Source organism: Paramisgurnus dabryanus, chromosome 23 (genome assembly GCF_030506205.2).
Source record: "Paramisgurnus dabryanus chromosome 23, PD_genome_1.1, whole genome shotgun sequence".
Lineage (NCBI taxonomy): Eukaryota > Metazoa > Chordata > Actinopteri > Cypriniformes > Cobitidae > Paramisgurnus > Paramisgurnus dabryanus.
In genome coordinates this window covers 12,412,415-12,426,526 of record NC_133359.1, presented here as the reverse complement: position 1 = coordinate 12,426,526, position 14,112 = coordinate 12,412,415, and the positions used below count along the sequence as shown (strand labels likewise).

At 36.6% G+C, this 14,112-nt stretch overlaps 1 protein-coding gene across 1 annotated transcript in view; it reads right to left on the bottom strand.

The window, feature by feature from the left end:
- Window positions 1–767: 767 nt before the first annotated feature.
- LOC135781359 (solute carrier family 23 member 2) overlaps window positions 768–14,112 on the bottom strand; it is a 40,080-nt gene continuing 26,735 nt past the window's right edge. The window contains exons 6-12 of the mRNA XM_065291781.2: window positions 14,101–14,112; window positions 11,913–12,069; window positions 6,906–7,159; window positions 6,360–6,524; window positions 5,005–5,113; window positions 2,902–2,997; window positions 768–2,490 (exon numbers count right to left, since the gene is read on the bottom strand). The exon at window positions 14,101–14,112 is cut by the window's right edge and continues 106 nt beyond it. Of these exons, the coding sequence (XP_065147853.1) occupies window positions 2,303–2,490; window positions 2,902–2,997; window positions 5,005–5,113; window positions 6,360–6,524; window positions 6,906–7,159; window positions 11,913–12,069; window positions 14,101–14,112 (981 nt within the window). The 3' untranslated portion in view covers window positions 768–2,302. The remainder of the gene's footprint in view (window positions 2,491–2,901; window positions 2,998–5,004; window positions 5,114–6,359; window positions 6,525–6,905; window positions 7,160–11,912; window positions 12,070–14,100) is intronic.

Sequence of the window (14,112 nt, the reverse complement as noted above, 5' to 3'; positions counted from 1 at the left end):
AAAACGACATGTCGTCAATACGTACAACTCGTGGGCCAAAAAAAGCACCGGTGACAAACGGCAGAGGAAATATTTGCCAAAACACGATGGTGACTCTTAAACGGGTTACTTGTGTTTAACTACGCAGTCAAGCATAGCCTCAGCACTGCAGTGATCACAGGAATTCCCTTCAGCATTCAAAACTAATTTTATTGCAGAAATTCTTTGAAAGAGAACTGGCAGTGCCATAATTTCATTTGGCATGACTGAAATGTCATGGCGGTCTCTGTCTTTCTGTTTACTGGTATACTGACGCAAATGCTCTGGAAAACAGAAGGACCTTAGGTAAGTGAGCTAAATATACTGGTGCCTGAGAGTCCAGGGCCACTTCAGATGTAGTGACCAAATTTGTTTGCTCTTATGCAGGGCTGGTTCGACATATTTAGAGGCCCTAGGGTATAATTTATGTTGGAGGCCCCTCGCACCCCTCTTATTTTCAGAATAACATGAGAAAGTGTTTTTCTACCCTGTAAGAAATCATTTAAGCACTACAGTTACAGTATTAATCGAATGCGCAGCTTTGCAAAGTACAGTTCATTTTACTCGTACGTGTACACAGACGCATGCACATTGCGATTTTGGAGAATTATTCTTTGAAGTTAGGGTGCAGCTTTACACCCTTGTGCAGAACATAATGTAGTAATTATGATGACACATTCTGTCAATGTTTATACTGTTGTCAAGTATCTCCCAGATTTAAGTGCAAATAAAATTAATTTCAAATCATGTAATGGAAAATAAAATTATTTATTTTTATATGTATGTCTAGGATTACAAATGTAAACAGGAACTATATCCTATATTTGGATGAAACATACACAGCATAATATACAATCAATAATACTAAATTGATTACCTCATAGACCTTACATCCTGTCTTTGGTCTCAGAATTGAAAGAAAATGTTGCTTTGTCTATTTTTGGCTAACTGGGTCTATAAAATGGAAAACACATTTGCTAAAAATAGCATCAAATTTGAATTGGAGGATGCATCATTGTGGGAATTTCTTTAACACATACAGGCACACACTTAAATATATAAAATATACCAAAATCATGATTTGATTTTACTACAAGTCAATGTGATTGAAATTACAAGTTTAAGAATATATTAATATGAACACTATTCAAAATATTTTATTTGCATACTAATTGCATTATCAAATCATTAATTAGGTATAGTTTATTCAAATTGTCTCTGTAAAAAATAGATTATCCCAAATACATTTTGCACTTTCGTAGTTGCAGAATAATAGAAATAATAACTTTTTGTAATATTATCAAATATATTGTCTTCTATAGACCATTTTGCATGACGTAAACAGCACTCGTCCAGAAGCGCTTTAATTGGTTTCTTTTTTATTTCACATATATAAAGCTAAAAAGATTAACATTTTGATAGTTTTAAATGTTCTGTTCGTTTGTGCATTGTTAAAAAACTAAAACTTGAAATGCTGGCTGAGTGTTGTGCAAAATGGTCTATAATAAAATCTGAATTACAGTCTTTAAAAATATATATAGATTTGTAAAAAAAAATTGTCCAAATTAAATAACACCAGAAAGCGGCATAACTGAACCACATCAATCATCAAAAGTATGTAGATTGTGGTTGATTAACATTTCATTTTAAACCTGTAAGGTCAGGTTGATTGATGGATGGCTCTCAGTTACCATTCCATTAATTTCAATTGTGTTTAATGAGGTCTAGGTCAGGCCAGTCAAGTTCTCTCTCACCATACCCAGTAAACCATTTTACTTTACTTTAAAAACCCATAAATAAAACTTAGCTGCGCCCCATTTGACTTGACACTTGATTTTATATGTCTGCCAAAAATGAGTGTAGCTGGAATAACCAAACCCTTCATTAGAGGATGGTGATGTAGTGCACCATATATGAATGCCTCAATGGAGTAATGCTCAAATATTTCAAATATATTACCTACAGCTACAAAAATTAAAGTAAAGTTTAAACTCAATGTGTCTTTCTAAAATAAGTTAAAAGGTGACTGTAATAAAGGCCAAAACCAAAATCAGATTGCTCATCATTACCAGAATAAAGTGTCATATTACCAGCATACATACAGTAATGAGTATATAATGAAACATTTCTGCACTATTGGTATCACCAACAGCAAATGCACAAATAATAAACAAGTTTAGAGACTAACCATGAGCAGGCCCTCACTCCACGAAGTCAAGCCTGAATGAATTCTTCTCATGTGGGAAACTTTTCCGGAATGTGCCATTCAAAAACTTAAGTGTCACTACAGATGCGTTACCTGCTCTCGTGATTTAAGTGATGGCAGAAATGGGAAGTACTGAAGTAGTTTGAACCTTTGAACAAAGTTTGTGCAGAAAGGCAGATCGTAACAGGAAAGATCAGTGGAGTGTGTTTGTGTCCCGTCATGAACTGCCTTCCTCCAACTCTTGATTCCTCTTTCTTCATCGGTTCCTAAAGACGACACATCATTTATTATTGTATTTTTTAATATCGCTTGCATTGAATTCATACTAAAACATTTTTATGTATATTATAAACTCAAACTTTTATTACAATAATTCAGGGTTTTATATTACTAAAAAGCTTTTTGGCTTTTCTTTCTTTTTAATGCCGGTGGTTTTAGTTTTTAGCTGCATAATGATTCTTAAAAAAATATATATTTTGTGTTCCATAGAAGAAAAAACAGCATATGGGTTTGGTACGGCATTTGCTTAGTTTTTATGCAAATTAATTATATATGCTGAAATACATCATCACGGCACAGAATTGCTCAGTTTCACCAGTTTTTGTTGAAAGAAGGCTTGACTGATTGGTGACTGAACCCTTTAACCACATGCAGATTAACATGCCCAATAGGCTTACCTGGTATTGTGTTATCCAAAACAAACCCTAGGAATCCACCAATGAACATGTGGGTTGTGGAAAGAATCATAATTAGCTGATCAAGCTCTTTTATGCCTACAAAACAAAGCATTTCATACAAATCATGATGGGCCAAGCGAACAGTGACACATGCATAACGGCCTGTTAGTTGAAGTTCAATGTGTCAGCTTAGATCGCTAAGCCCTCGAAGCTCATCAATAAACTGCTTAAAGGAACCGCTGTTAAGACACTGTACTGGTCTTTGTTGACAGTGAAGCCCCCTTGTTTTAAGCAGGGTTAACTGAATACTCGGGGCAAAGATTAGTGCAAAGTTCATGGAAAGGGCACGCAGGTCAAGGCACTTAAAGGGTCTGCCGTTTTTTAGAAACGGTGAGACCCACGGTGAAGTGAGGAGATTACGGCCGAGTCAAATTGAGACCTGCAAAAGAGGATTGGCAGATAAGCGGCATAACCTCAGGAGCCCAGACAATGCTTCTCACCACTACGGATAAGCATGGGATATGCCACATGCACCGAATGACCTGCCACATACTGTAAGGGGCGGGACACACCAAAGCTTTTTTACGCGTCTGAAACGCCTGGAGGACGCCGAATGCCAGCCGTTTTTTGAGCTGAGCGCCAGCTTGCTTCAGCCAAGCGCTTTGGTAGCTGTGATACTTGAGCTGTGAGCCGGTTGGTTGTTGTGATACTTGTCCCGCCCTTCCTCCACTGTGATTGGATGGTCGTGTGAGAATTGACATTGACGAGCGAAGATTTTCACCAAAAGTTGAATCTCTTTCAACTCTCGAAAAAAAAACTCGGAAAAAAACGTAGCGCACCAGCTGCTTAATTGAAAAACGCCGAGCTTCCATTGGAAACAATAGAAAACATGCGCCGGCCGCAGGCGTTAAAGCTTTGATGTGCAAATGCTTTTATGACTTCATGAGTGGTCTGTTGCAAACAATTTCGTCTGATGTGCAAAAATAAATGTGCGTTTTTCTATTACAAAGCTGAGGTTTCGTCTGATTACTAAGCTAAGGTTAGTGCATCACTGTTTAGGGTTCATACTTTTGTTGTAACATGCTAAGTGCGCAAGTATGCTTTCCAAAAACATAATCATAAACTGGTTATGCGAATATAAAGTCGTCCGACATTAATTGAACATCATACTTTTGCACAGAGATACCAAATGTTTGCTTCTACTACAGCAAACAAAGTTTGGATATGATTGTGAATTAGAAAATGAACATCTTAAAACACACAAAAAAAGATACATTTTGTGGAGGGATACAGAAGTGCTGACAAAGTGTGTTGTCATTACAAATGAATTTAAATGTACAATGTCTGATGGGAAAACCTGATATTATTGCATTAATATTACATTGTAATGTCATATTCATGTGACGAGGCATTTAAGAACAATCTTTTATATAGGCAGACATAAACCGTTTATGTAATTTGCAACGTTTTCTTTTACAGTTAATGGGGACTTTTTAACTGACAGGACCCCACAGACGCATGCATAGAGCTCAGGGAAAATTTCTTGGCTTGTCAAAGTTCCTCACATCACCTGCTCATCGTGTGTTTGGAAAATATTATTTTAGTCTGATAATGCTTTCAGCTGTAAGAAATTGAGCTGGGAAAGTGTTATACTTTCAGTTCAATTTAACACATAACCACGTTTTAATCTGTTTTCACAAAATTCCAGATAATGTGAGGCGAATCTGCTATAGACGGTTTCAGCTGCAACAACTTAAACAAATGGCTTTGTTGACCAAACTTAACTTTGGTAGACTTCTGCATAGAATTAATACCAAAAACAACACCCGTATGTCCAATAAAACGCAGTCATGCAATAAATATGCTAGTGTATGCCAAATCTCTTCTCTGTAAGCACACTGCTGATTGTTGATTGCCATACATATTTATGTATATTGGTGTTCGTGTTGATAGAGCATTGGGTTTGCACAACATTTAGCAGCGCAAAAATATCACTGGTTTAACCCCTGGGAATAGACATAATGATAAAACATAGTTTGGAATGTCCTGTAAGTCACTTTAAATAAAACCACCAAATGCAAAAATGTAAATGTTAATATTCACCTGTGTTTATCATGCCTGGGTTTGAATGAAACCATGTTGGAAGCACAAGGCCACTGAAGGTTGAAAAGCCTAAAATTAGGAGATTTCTGGAGGAGTTCAAGTCCACATACTGCAACAGTATATATATAATAGATTAATAAACGCAAACAGTTAAAATACAACATTTATTACAAAGTTCATTGAATGCTTCTGATTGATTCTGATCCAGCCTGATCTCACAAGAATTGGTACATATTTTTACGAGTTTGCTAATTCGTATAAATTCATACGAAGTTAATCGTGCAAAAACGTACGATTCTCATTTTGAAAAAACTACAACGAAAAAACAACGAAACCCCGCACCTAACCCAAACTTCACATGGGTCAAGGCAAATCGTACAAAAACTTACAAATGTGGTCATATGAATTAATACGAAATAGCCAACTAGTAAAATATGTACAATTTCTCGTGAGATAGCGTTGGTCAGTCGCAACATTTGCAGGTTTGTAATTCCCAGATAACAATCGCTCAAAACTATGACACACCGTAACCTGGATGCTGTAAATCCTTTTGACAGGTACAGTTTAACATTTCACAAAAATGTATATAGACGGTTTCAGCAGTAACAACATAAACAAGCGGCTGTCGTGGTTCGCACGTAACTTCCAGTAAACTCCGCTAAGAATAAATAACAACAAAGTTCTTTAAACGTAGTTTATTTATATAACAGGCAAAAAAGCAACGCATAGGAAACCAAAACATTTGTTATTTTCGACCATTAAAAAAAACAAAACCGGAAGTAAAGTTCGGATTCAGACGTGTATTCGGTCAGCGCACGTGCGTCCGATGAAACCGTCTATAAATATGTATTTTAATAACATATATGACATTATATTTACAAATGATTAAACCAAATAGTGTGTTTGAGTCTTATCTTAAAAAATAAACTGGTTATCCTCACGGAAGGTCTGCATTTGCTAAAAATGCAAATAAAATATTTCAACTATATATTTTAAAGAGCACCTATTTCATTGTTAAAAACAATGTTACTTTGTGAATTTGGTATTATACAATGTGTTCGCGTGTTTTATGGTTGAATAAAAACACATTTTTTACCACCTTCTGTACATTTTTGTAGCTCCAGATGTCACTCTCCTCCTGAAACGCACGGATTTTGTACAAAAGTGTTGTGTCCCTGATTGGCCAGCTATTCTGTACGTTGTGATTGGCCTGAATACCTCTGACGTCAGATGGAAATGTGACACTCCTTACCATGTTTGAAAGATTCGGTTGCTTACAGGAATTATGATACTGATTTTCTTTGCTAATCATATTTACGTGATTAACTGCATTATGTTAAGTGATGAAATTATACCTGAAGGTTGGAGATTCCCACTGCAGCTATCATCCCAAACATGATCAAGAACATTCCTCCAATGACTGGGTCTGGAATAGTTATAAAGACTGCACTGAATTTCCCAAAGAGTCCCAGAAAGATCATTAGCAGTCCAGCTGTCTGAAGTACCAATCTGCTGCCAACCTGGACCACAACACAGAAAGCACCAATCAAATCTCAAACCACACAACATCAGTCATTTAATTTACCGCCATGCACCCCAAACCAAACAAAACCCAAACCTTTGTCAACATGCTGGCAGTGGGAAAAGATTAAAGAGTTGTTCTTGTTAACAAAATAACAGCGTGATAATTAGAAAATGGGAATCGGAGAATGACAAAGCTCTGCTATTTATTACACAAACATCACATACAGAGTCATTTAATATAATGAATAGCTTACTTTGTACAACATAATTGCTATACTGCAATATATACAATATGTTCTTGCATATCACCAATGCATCAATGATGCTGGAGGCAACAACAATGAAAAATGTGTTTTAAAAAGACAAATGTGTTCTACCCTTGTAATTCCCAGAGCGGCGATATTTTGGCTGTAGGAGGTGGTGCCATTTCCACTGCCCCACAGAGCAGCCAACATGCAGCCGATGCCTTCGACTGCAATGCCTCGGTTAATAGCGTGGGTGGGTGGTGGGGGAGCACCAGAGAGACGGGCACAAGCATAATAGTCTCCAATAGACTCCATTGTGGAGGCCAGTACCCCAGCCATCATGCCCAGTACAGATGACAGACTGACAGTAGGTAAACCCCACTGACCTGAAAGTGCAAGTGTTGAAAGATGAGTAATATATTCCTTTGCCTCAGTGAGATGTTTTCACAGTTTATAAATAAATAAATAAACATATTTATTTGGAGGGTACTTATTTTTTTGCATTGGCATGCTAAAACCAATTTATTATACAATAACTCATAAAAAACTTTATATTTTAAATGCATTAAAGCAGTGGTTCTAAAAAAGGAATGTGCCGTACTGTACACAAGAGGGGGGCATGCTGAAAAAGTTGGAGAACCACTGCATTAAAGAAACTGAAGTAACCTCTTATGTCCTATGAATACATAAAGTGTTTATTTATTTTTTTAATTGGTTGAGGCATATTTATTTTTACGCCCATTCAAAACTAGGACAGATTGTTACCAAATTTATACTTGAAATACCGGATTGAAATAAGACTTAACAAGTATTAGGGAGTTCACTGTACCTCAATTCTGACAATGATTGACAGTTTTAGAAATGAGCATTGTATCAGTAACGGTGCCTGTGTTATTATAACCCACCAGTAAAACCAGAAATAACGTCTGGATTAAGCAACATTAAATGGATTAAGTAATATCAAAACGTTAATGTTCTAATGATTTAGTAACATTGGAACATTTGGGGCGTTTCCCGAACACGTTTTCGATTAATCCAGAACTAGGCCTTAGTTACATTGGGACATGTAAATAGGGACTGTAAGTAGGATTTTAAGTGTTTTATTAATCAAAATCAATGTCTTTATTTATAAATATGTCCTCATTGGTGTCAAATGACCTCTGGCAATGATCTGACTTTTCTTTGTAAGCTTAGAATTTCTTCTCTTTACTTAACACCAAAGAGTGTTTTTTTACCCTAAAATAACGTTTCCAAAAAAGTTTCAGTCGTTCATTCACTCGAAACAGGTTGAACGGCACTTTCACATTCGCTTTACAGCCCTCTATCGGCCAAAACCGCACTAAAGAAGTTTCCAACCGTCGGGTCGCGGTCCTGTAGTTCGAGTGAAAACTACAAAAACTTGCTTTACGGCAGATCTACAATCCAATCAGAGCCCGCTTTGCTGCAGTAGGCTAAATTATTTACGACAGTGGTAATGGACAATTCCGCTTCCAACCTGTAGGGGGAGCAAAGAGCAAAAACTCTTTAGTGTTGCTTTAAACCAGGAGTGGGGATCCCTGGGTCCTGGAGGGCCACTGCCCTGCAGAGTTTATTTCCAACCCTAACCAAACACCTTTGAATTTCATTTCCAAGTAATCCTGAACACTTGAAATAGATTTTTCAGGTGTGTTTAGTTAGGGTTGAAACTTAACTCTGTAGGACAGTGGCCCTCCAGGACCAGGGTTCCCCACCCCTGCTTTTTAACTGAACGGGTAAGTCCAAGGAGCCTTCCATGTCATTCCGCCATATTGATAAACTATAATAGCAGAAAGGGACAAAACGCACTAGCCTAACAACACTTTTCCACAACAAGTAAACCAGCTGAAATGGACACGGAGATCAGTGATTACGTAACGGCTACCGTAGTTGCAACACACATTTGGAAAAGCGAGGCGCTAGAGAGCACTATTCCTTTGAATGCAAAATTCAATTTCACCACTAGACGGGGGAAATCCTACTTGTTGTAGTTTTTACAAACAATCCTTTTAAAAAACGATACTGGGGTGCATCTTGAGACAAAACAAACTCACTGATTTATGTTAAGATATGTCAGTATACAACTGTTTTAAAATTAAGCAGCTTAAACATGCATTTTCATCTGAGACTAGGATAAATTCTGTCATAGCCCCATAATGTTTACTTACATTAAAAAAGTACCATTCCAGACATTATTTTCGGGTTGATGTGGAAAATATCTTAAATCCGAGTTGTCTGGAACGCAGTAAATATCCTGCTTCCCACCTTTGAGTTTGTATTTATGAGAACGTGTTTTGCAATATGACAGTTTCCTGCTAAATAGCACTAAAAGTGGTTCTTGGCTCGTAATCATATGGGAACCATTTTTAGTGCTATGTAGCACCTTTGAAGCACCTATGAAGAACCATACGTGGGTCATATAGCACCACATATGGTTCTACATAGCAAAATATGGTTCTAAACCGGTGCTACACAGGTACTTCATCAGTGCTAATGTATAGGGCACTTGAAATGGTTCCTCTATGATTATAAGCCAAGAACCACTTTGTTTATTTAGCACCATTTGTTTTTAGAGTGCAGGCCTTAGTTATTTTAGGACATTTAAGTAGTTTTTATAAACATACTAAACATTACTAAAGTGCATTTTTAGACCAAACAATAGCACTGATATATTAAGATATGTCAGTGCAAGATGTTTTTAAATTAAGGCAGCTCAAACATGCATTTTAGTCCTGTGCGGGAACTGTCCCTCCAATAAGAACTAATGGTAAAAGTACACTGAAAAATGCTCGGTTATTTTCAACCCAATTGCTAGGCTCGTTCCTTTTTGAGCCAATGCCGTGTTAAAAATAACCCAGCATATCATCAAAATGCCCCAAATATTTAGCTTTCCTGGTAAAGCACCAGGTTAGCAATGCAAAAATCATGGGTTCAATCCCCAAGGAATCATTAATTCCCTGTAATTCACTTTGATATGCCCATTCCTTTATTCTCACACATTACCCTGGAGCACAGAAATGTCTCGGAGGGTTAAAGTGGGTCAAGCGAAATGACTTTCTCAGTAACATTCAGACCAAAATTGTATTACCCGCTAATTTGAAGATTTGACGGGCAGTATGACTTACGGGCTTTATGTAAAAACCAAATAGGACATTGTGAAAAATAAAGTTAAAGCTCTTTCAAGTACATGTATTTGCTAGCTCATTCACATCACAGGACCACTGGGCGTTGAAAGCACGTCTTAATACAACAAAGCTTTTGAATAGATCCATATTGTATGTGGGCAGCACGCTTAAACATAAACCTTGCGTGTGTCTCACACATTAATATACCTTTGTCAGCGAGTATTGACCTTGGCAAAGTAAACTCCTGTTGCCTGTGACTGACAGTTTTTAAATCTGCTTTATATGAACCCGATCACTTGGTCTCAACAATGCCCTCAGACGATGTATCCATCATCTACGGATTGCAAAAATGAAACACGATCATTCACAACGGCCCAGCCTTCTATACACAGACACCTTTTAAAACAGCTGGCACACAGCACTCACCAGCTGTGAGAGCAGTGTTTATACAGCCATCATTCATGCTTATTAGTACATTAGTACATTAGTTCACAATAATGTTACATATATTATTTATAAATATCATTAAACATACAACTGACCAAATGGTGTTTTTACAGTTCTAGGGGAAGCATATGTCTTTGGATTAGTTTACTGACATATGTTGTTATAATGGATTGGCATTTGAATTCATGGTTAATTAGATTATTTGTATGGAATTCTATAGCTGATAAAAAGATAATTGTAAGGCTATTTCAGCCTGATATCATGAGTATTCATCGTATTTTATGAGTTCGCTATTTCGTATGTAGTAAAAACATATGATTATCACGAAAATCTCACCTCTAACCTCAACGTCATGTGCAAAAGCAAATTGTAAATGATTGAATGTGGCCGTACAAATTAATATGAATAAACCACATCGTTAAATATGTATGAATTGCGTTGGACGTTTCTAAACAATTTTGCTATAAATAACATTAATTTACTTGTTAGCATGCATACTTTTGTCTCCTAAGTAAGCAAGTATACGAACTTTGACCAGAACAGCCAACTTGTTGGTTATACCTTCGCACAGTATTACAAAGTTGGGCCATCTAAATTACAAAATAAATGAGCACTGAAATAAATACAGAAATGATGGTTCCCACACCTTAGTTAACTTCAAACTCAATGACCTTTCAAGGACTTTCCAGGTCCAATACTCTCATATTCAAGGACTAAATGTGGGGACCCATTTCAAGTGAAAGCGAGGTAACATTGTGTTACCTTTAAAGATACATTGTTACAGTTCTCTTTCGAGGGAACTTGCGCTGCGTCACTGCGGTGACACTTTGGGGTAAGTGCGTCTGAATGTGTATACCAAATTCAACCAATGGTGAGGCTTAACGACAAAGACAGGGTGACACGGGAGCCAGGAAGTATATCGCTATCTGAAATATTGCCAAAGACGGCGTTACAGGGACGCAGGAAGTATGAAAAGAGAGACGCAGCGTCTCTCCCTTCTCAGGGAACAACAGTTACAACTATGCAAAAAAGCATTTTGGTATGGATCAACATTCACATACAGAAGATATAAGCATTTATAGCGAACAGTTTAGCACATGTGCTTAAAAAGTCTAGAATTTTTTTATATTATCCTACACTACACAGGGAATAATATGGATTTTTTTTCCCCGGAAAACTTCTTGCATAAAATAGATTCAAGCACTTTCAATGACCTGTATCTATGTATGTATATTTTTAAAAACTTCCCAAGGCCTTGAAATTTTCCCCCAGATTCACAAACTTTCAAGAATTTTAAGGACCCGTGGGAACCCTGGTTTGGGTTTACACTGTTTTTTAAGATAAACTTTCATATTTAATGAAATATGAAATATTAGGGTATGGTACAAGGGTACCACAACCTGTGCATAAACACAATTCCAGCCCAAATAAATAATGAGAAATAAATAAAACTAGGACATTATCTGAAGTTTAGTTAGGACAGAAATCCATATATAGAGGGGTTTCATTTATAATCTCATAAATGTTGTACTGTTGGTTAAATGCTTCTTACCTGGATACGGCACATAAAACCATGCAGCACTTGTTACTGCTTTGAGACTTATGTCTGTCCTGGCCATATAACCGTACTCCTTTGGCGAGGATGGCAGGACGTTGAAATATGTCAGCAGAAAGCAAATAAGCCAGGCTCCACACATCCCAAATAAAGCCTGTTAAACAGGAATATAACATATGTGGTTAACATTTGTACTCTCTTATTTTTATATCGGTTATACCTTCAAAGGTTGGAATAGTTAGCAATTACACGAACATGTCAATCAATGTCAGGTGTTTATGCTAATATTTTGTTTTGTTATCGGCAGCATATGTAAAAAGAACAAGGGAAGCATATGCCCTGAGGTTTGCTGCACAAAGGGTAAGTAAGGTAAGTAAGGTTGACAAAACCTAAATATATATCCATCCCGTTTATAACTTTCACCCTGGTTAAACCCTAAATCAAGGATTACTCAACATGCACATGCACATATTTTTAATAGTGATAAAATATTTTAATTGGTAAAGAACTGCAATGTGGACTTTATTGTCCTTCTGTTCATATTATTATATAAAATGTTCTTATAATACAAAATAATAATAATAATAATAATAATAATATGGCTGTGCCATCCCTAAACGTTCTTTTCCACCAAAAAACGTTTTATTATGAACTAAAGGGTTAACTGTGATGTGTCAGATTCACAGCTGAACGGTACAGTTTGGGTTTGAAAACTCTTATCACCCAGAATGAAAACTGCTCTGGGCAGGTTAGCAACATAGTGTGTAAGTTACCATGGTGATGAAACCCACTTGAAACCAATCCACATTCTTAAGCCCGAAAAACTGCAGGTTTAAAGTAACCCTTGAAATAAACCCCTGGGTAAAATCAGCTTTGGGCAACATGCCTCTTGGGTATTTCAAGATTTTTTTGCCAACTCTTAAGCTCAACTATTATTTCTTAATTGCTCTAATCTTCAGTTTAACCTGTTATACAACTTTTTGGACAGGATTTCTTTAGATTGAGTTGCGGGTTGGATTTCTTTGGTGACTGATTATATCTTGTATCTTATCTGTAAACAGCAGCGCACAGTTTAACGACTGTGGGAACAAAACAAAGTGACTTCCAAAAGTGAAACACATGTGTACATGAAGAACTTCATTGTTGTTTAACAAATTTGATTGTTGTTCACTGAAAACCCTCTACATGCAAAAACAATCAACAGTCAATTTACACTGTTCTTCCTGAATAAAGGTAAAAGGCTAAAAAAATCAGTCAATATCCTTATGTATTTATTAAACCTCTTTTAACTGGATAAAAAACCTCATGCATCATGTTGTATGCGTGCAATTCTTTTTTGGTGCACTTAGGGCTTTGCTAAAAAATAGCCATGGCATTTAAAGGGACACTCACATTTTTTTACCATTTTGAAATCCATTCAGCTGATCTCTGGTTCTGGCGCTACCACTTTTAGCATAGCTTAGCACAATCCATTGAATCGGATTAGACCATTAGCATCGTGCAAAAAAATAACCAAATAGTTTGGATATTTTTCCTATTTAAAACTCGACTCTTCTGTAGTTACATCGTGTACTAAGACCGACGCAAAGTTGCGATTTTCTAGGCCGATATGGCTAGGAACTATAATCTCATTCTGGTGTAATAATCAAGGACTTCGCTAGTCTCCTTAGTAACTTTCAATGGCAGAGGACTATTTTCGGGCAGTGCTTAATATCATTGCGCCTTCTGCAGCCATGTTACAGCAGCAAAGTCCTTGATGATTATGCCAGAATAAGAGTATAGTTCCTAGCCATATTTGCATAGAACATCACAACTTTTAATTTTCTGTCGGTCTTAGTACACAATGTAACTACAGAAGAGTCAAGTTTTAAATAGGAAAAATATTAAAATCTCTATTTTTTAGCGTGATGCTAATGGTCTAATCTGATTCAATGGATTATGCCAAGCTATGCTAAAAGTGGTAGCGCCAGACCTGGATATCAAAACGGTAAAAATCTAATTAACTTTAGGGGATTTATTATAGAGAATTATGTCTTTATGCGAAGCAAAGGATGTTGTGATGTTTTATTAAATTAATGCAGTAAAGTGCACAAATTTCTAGTTTCCAAAACGGTCTTAATGATTCTCAGGGTCACTGTATTTATATGCTTACATTTTGTGTCGATATTATATAAAATATACTCACAGAAAAGAGTTT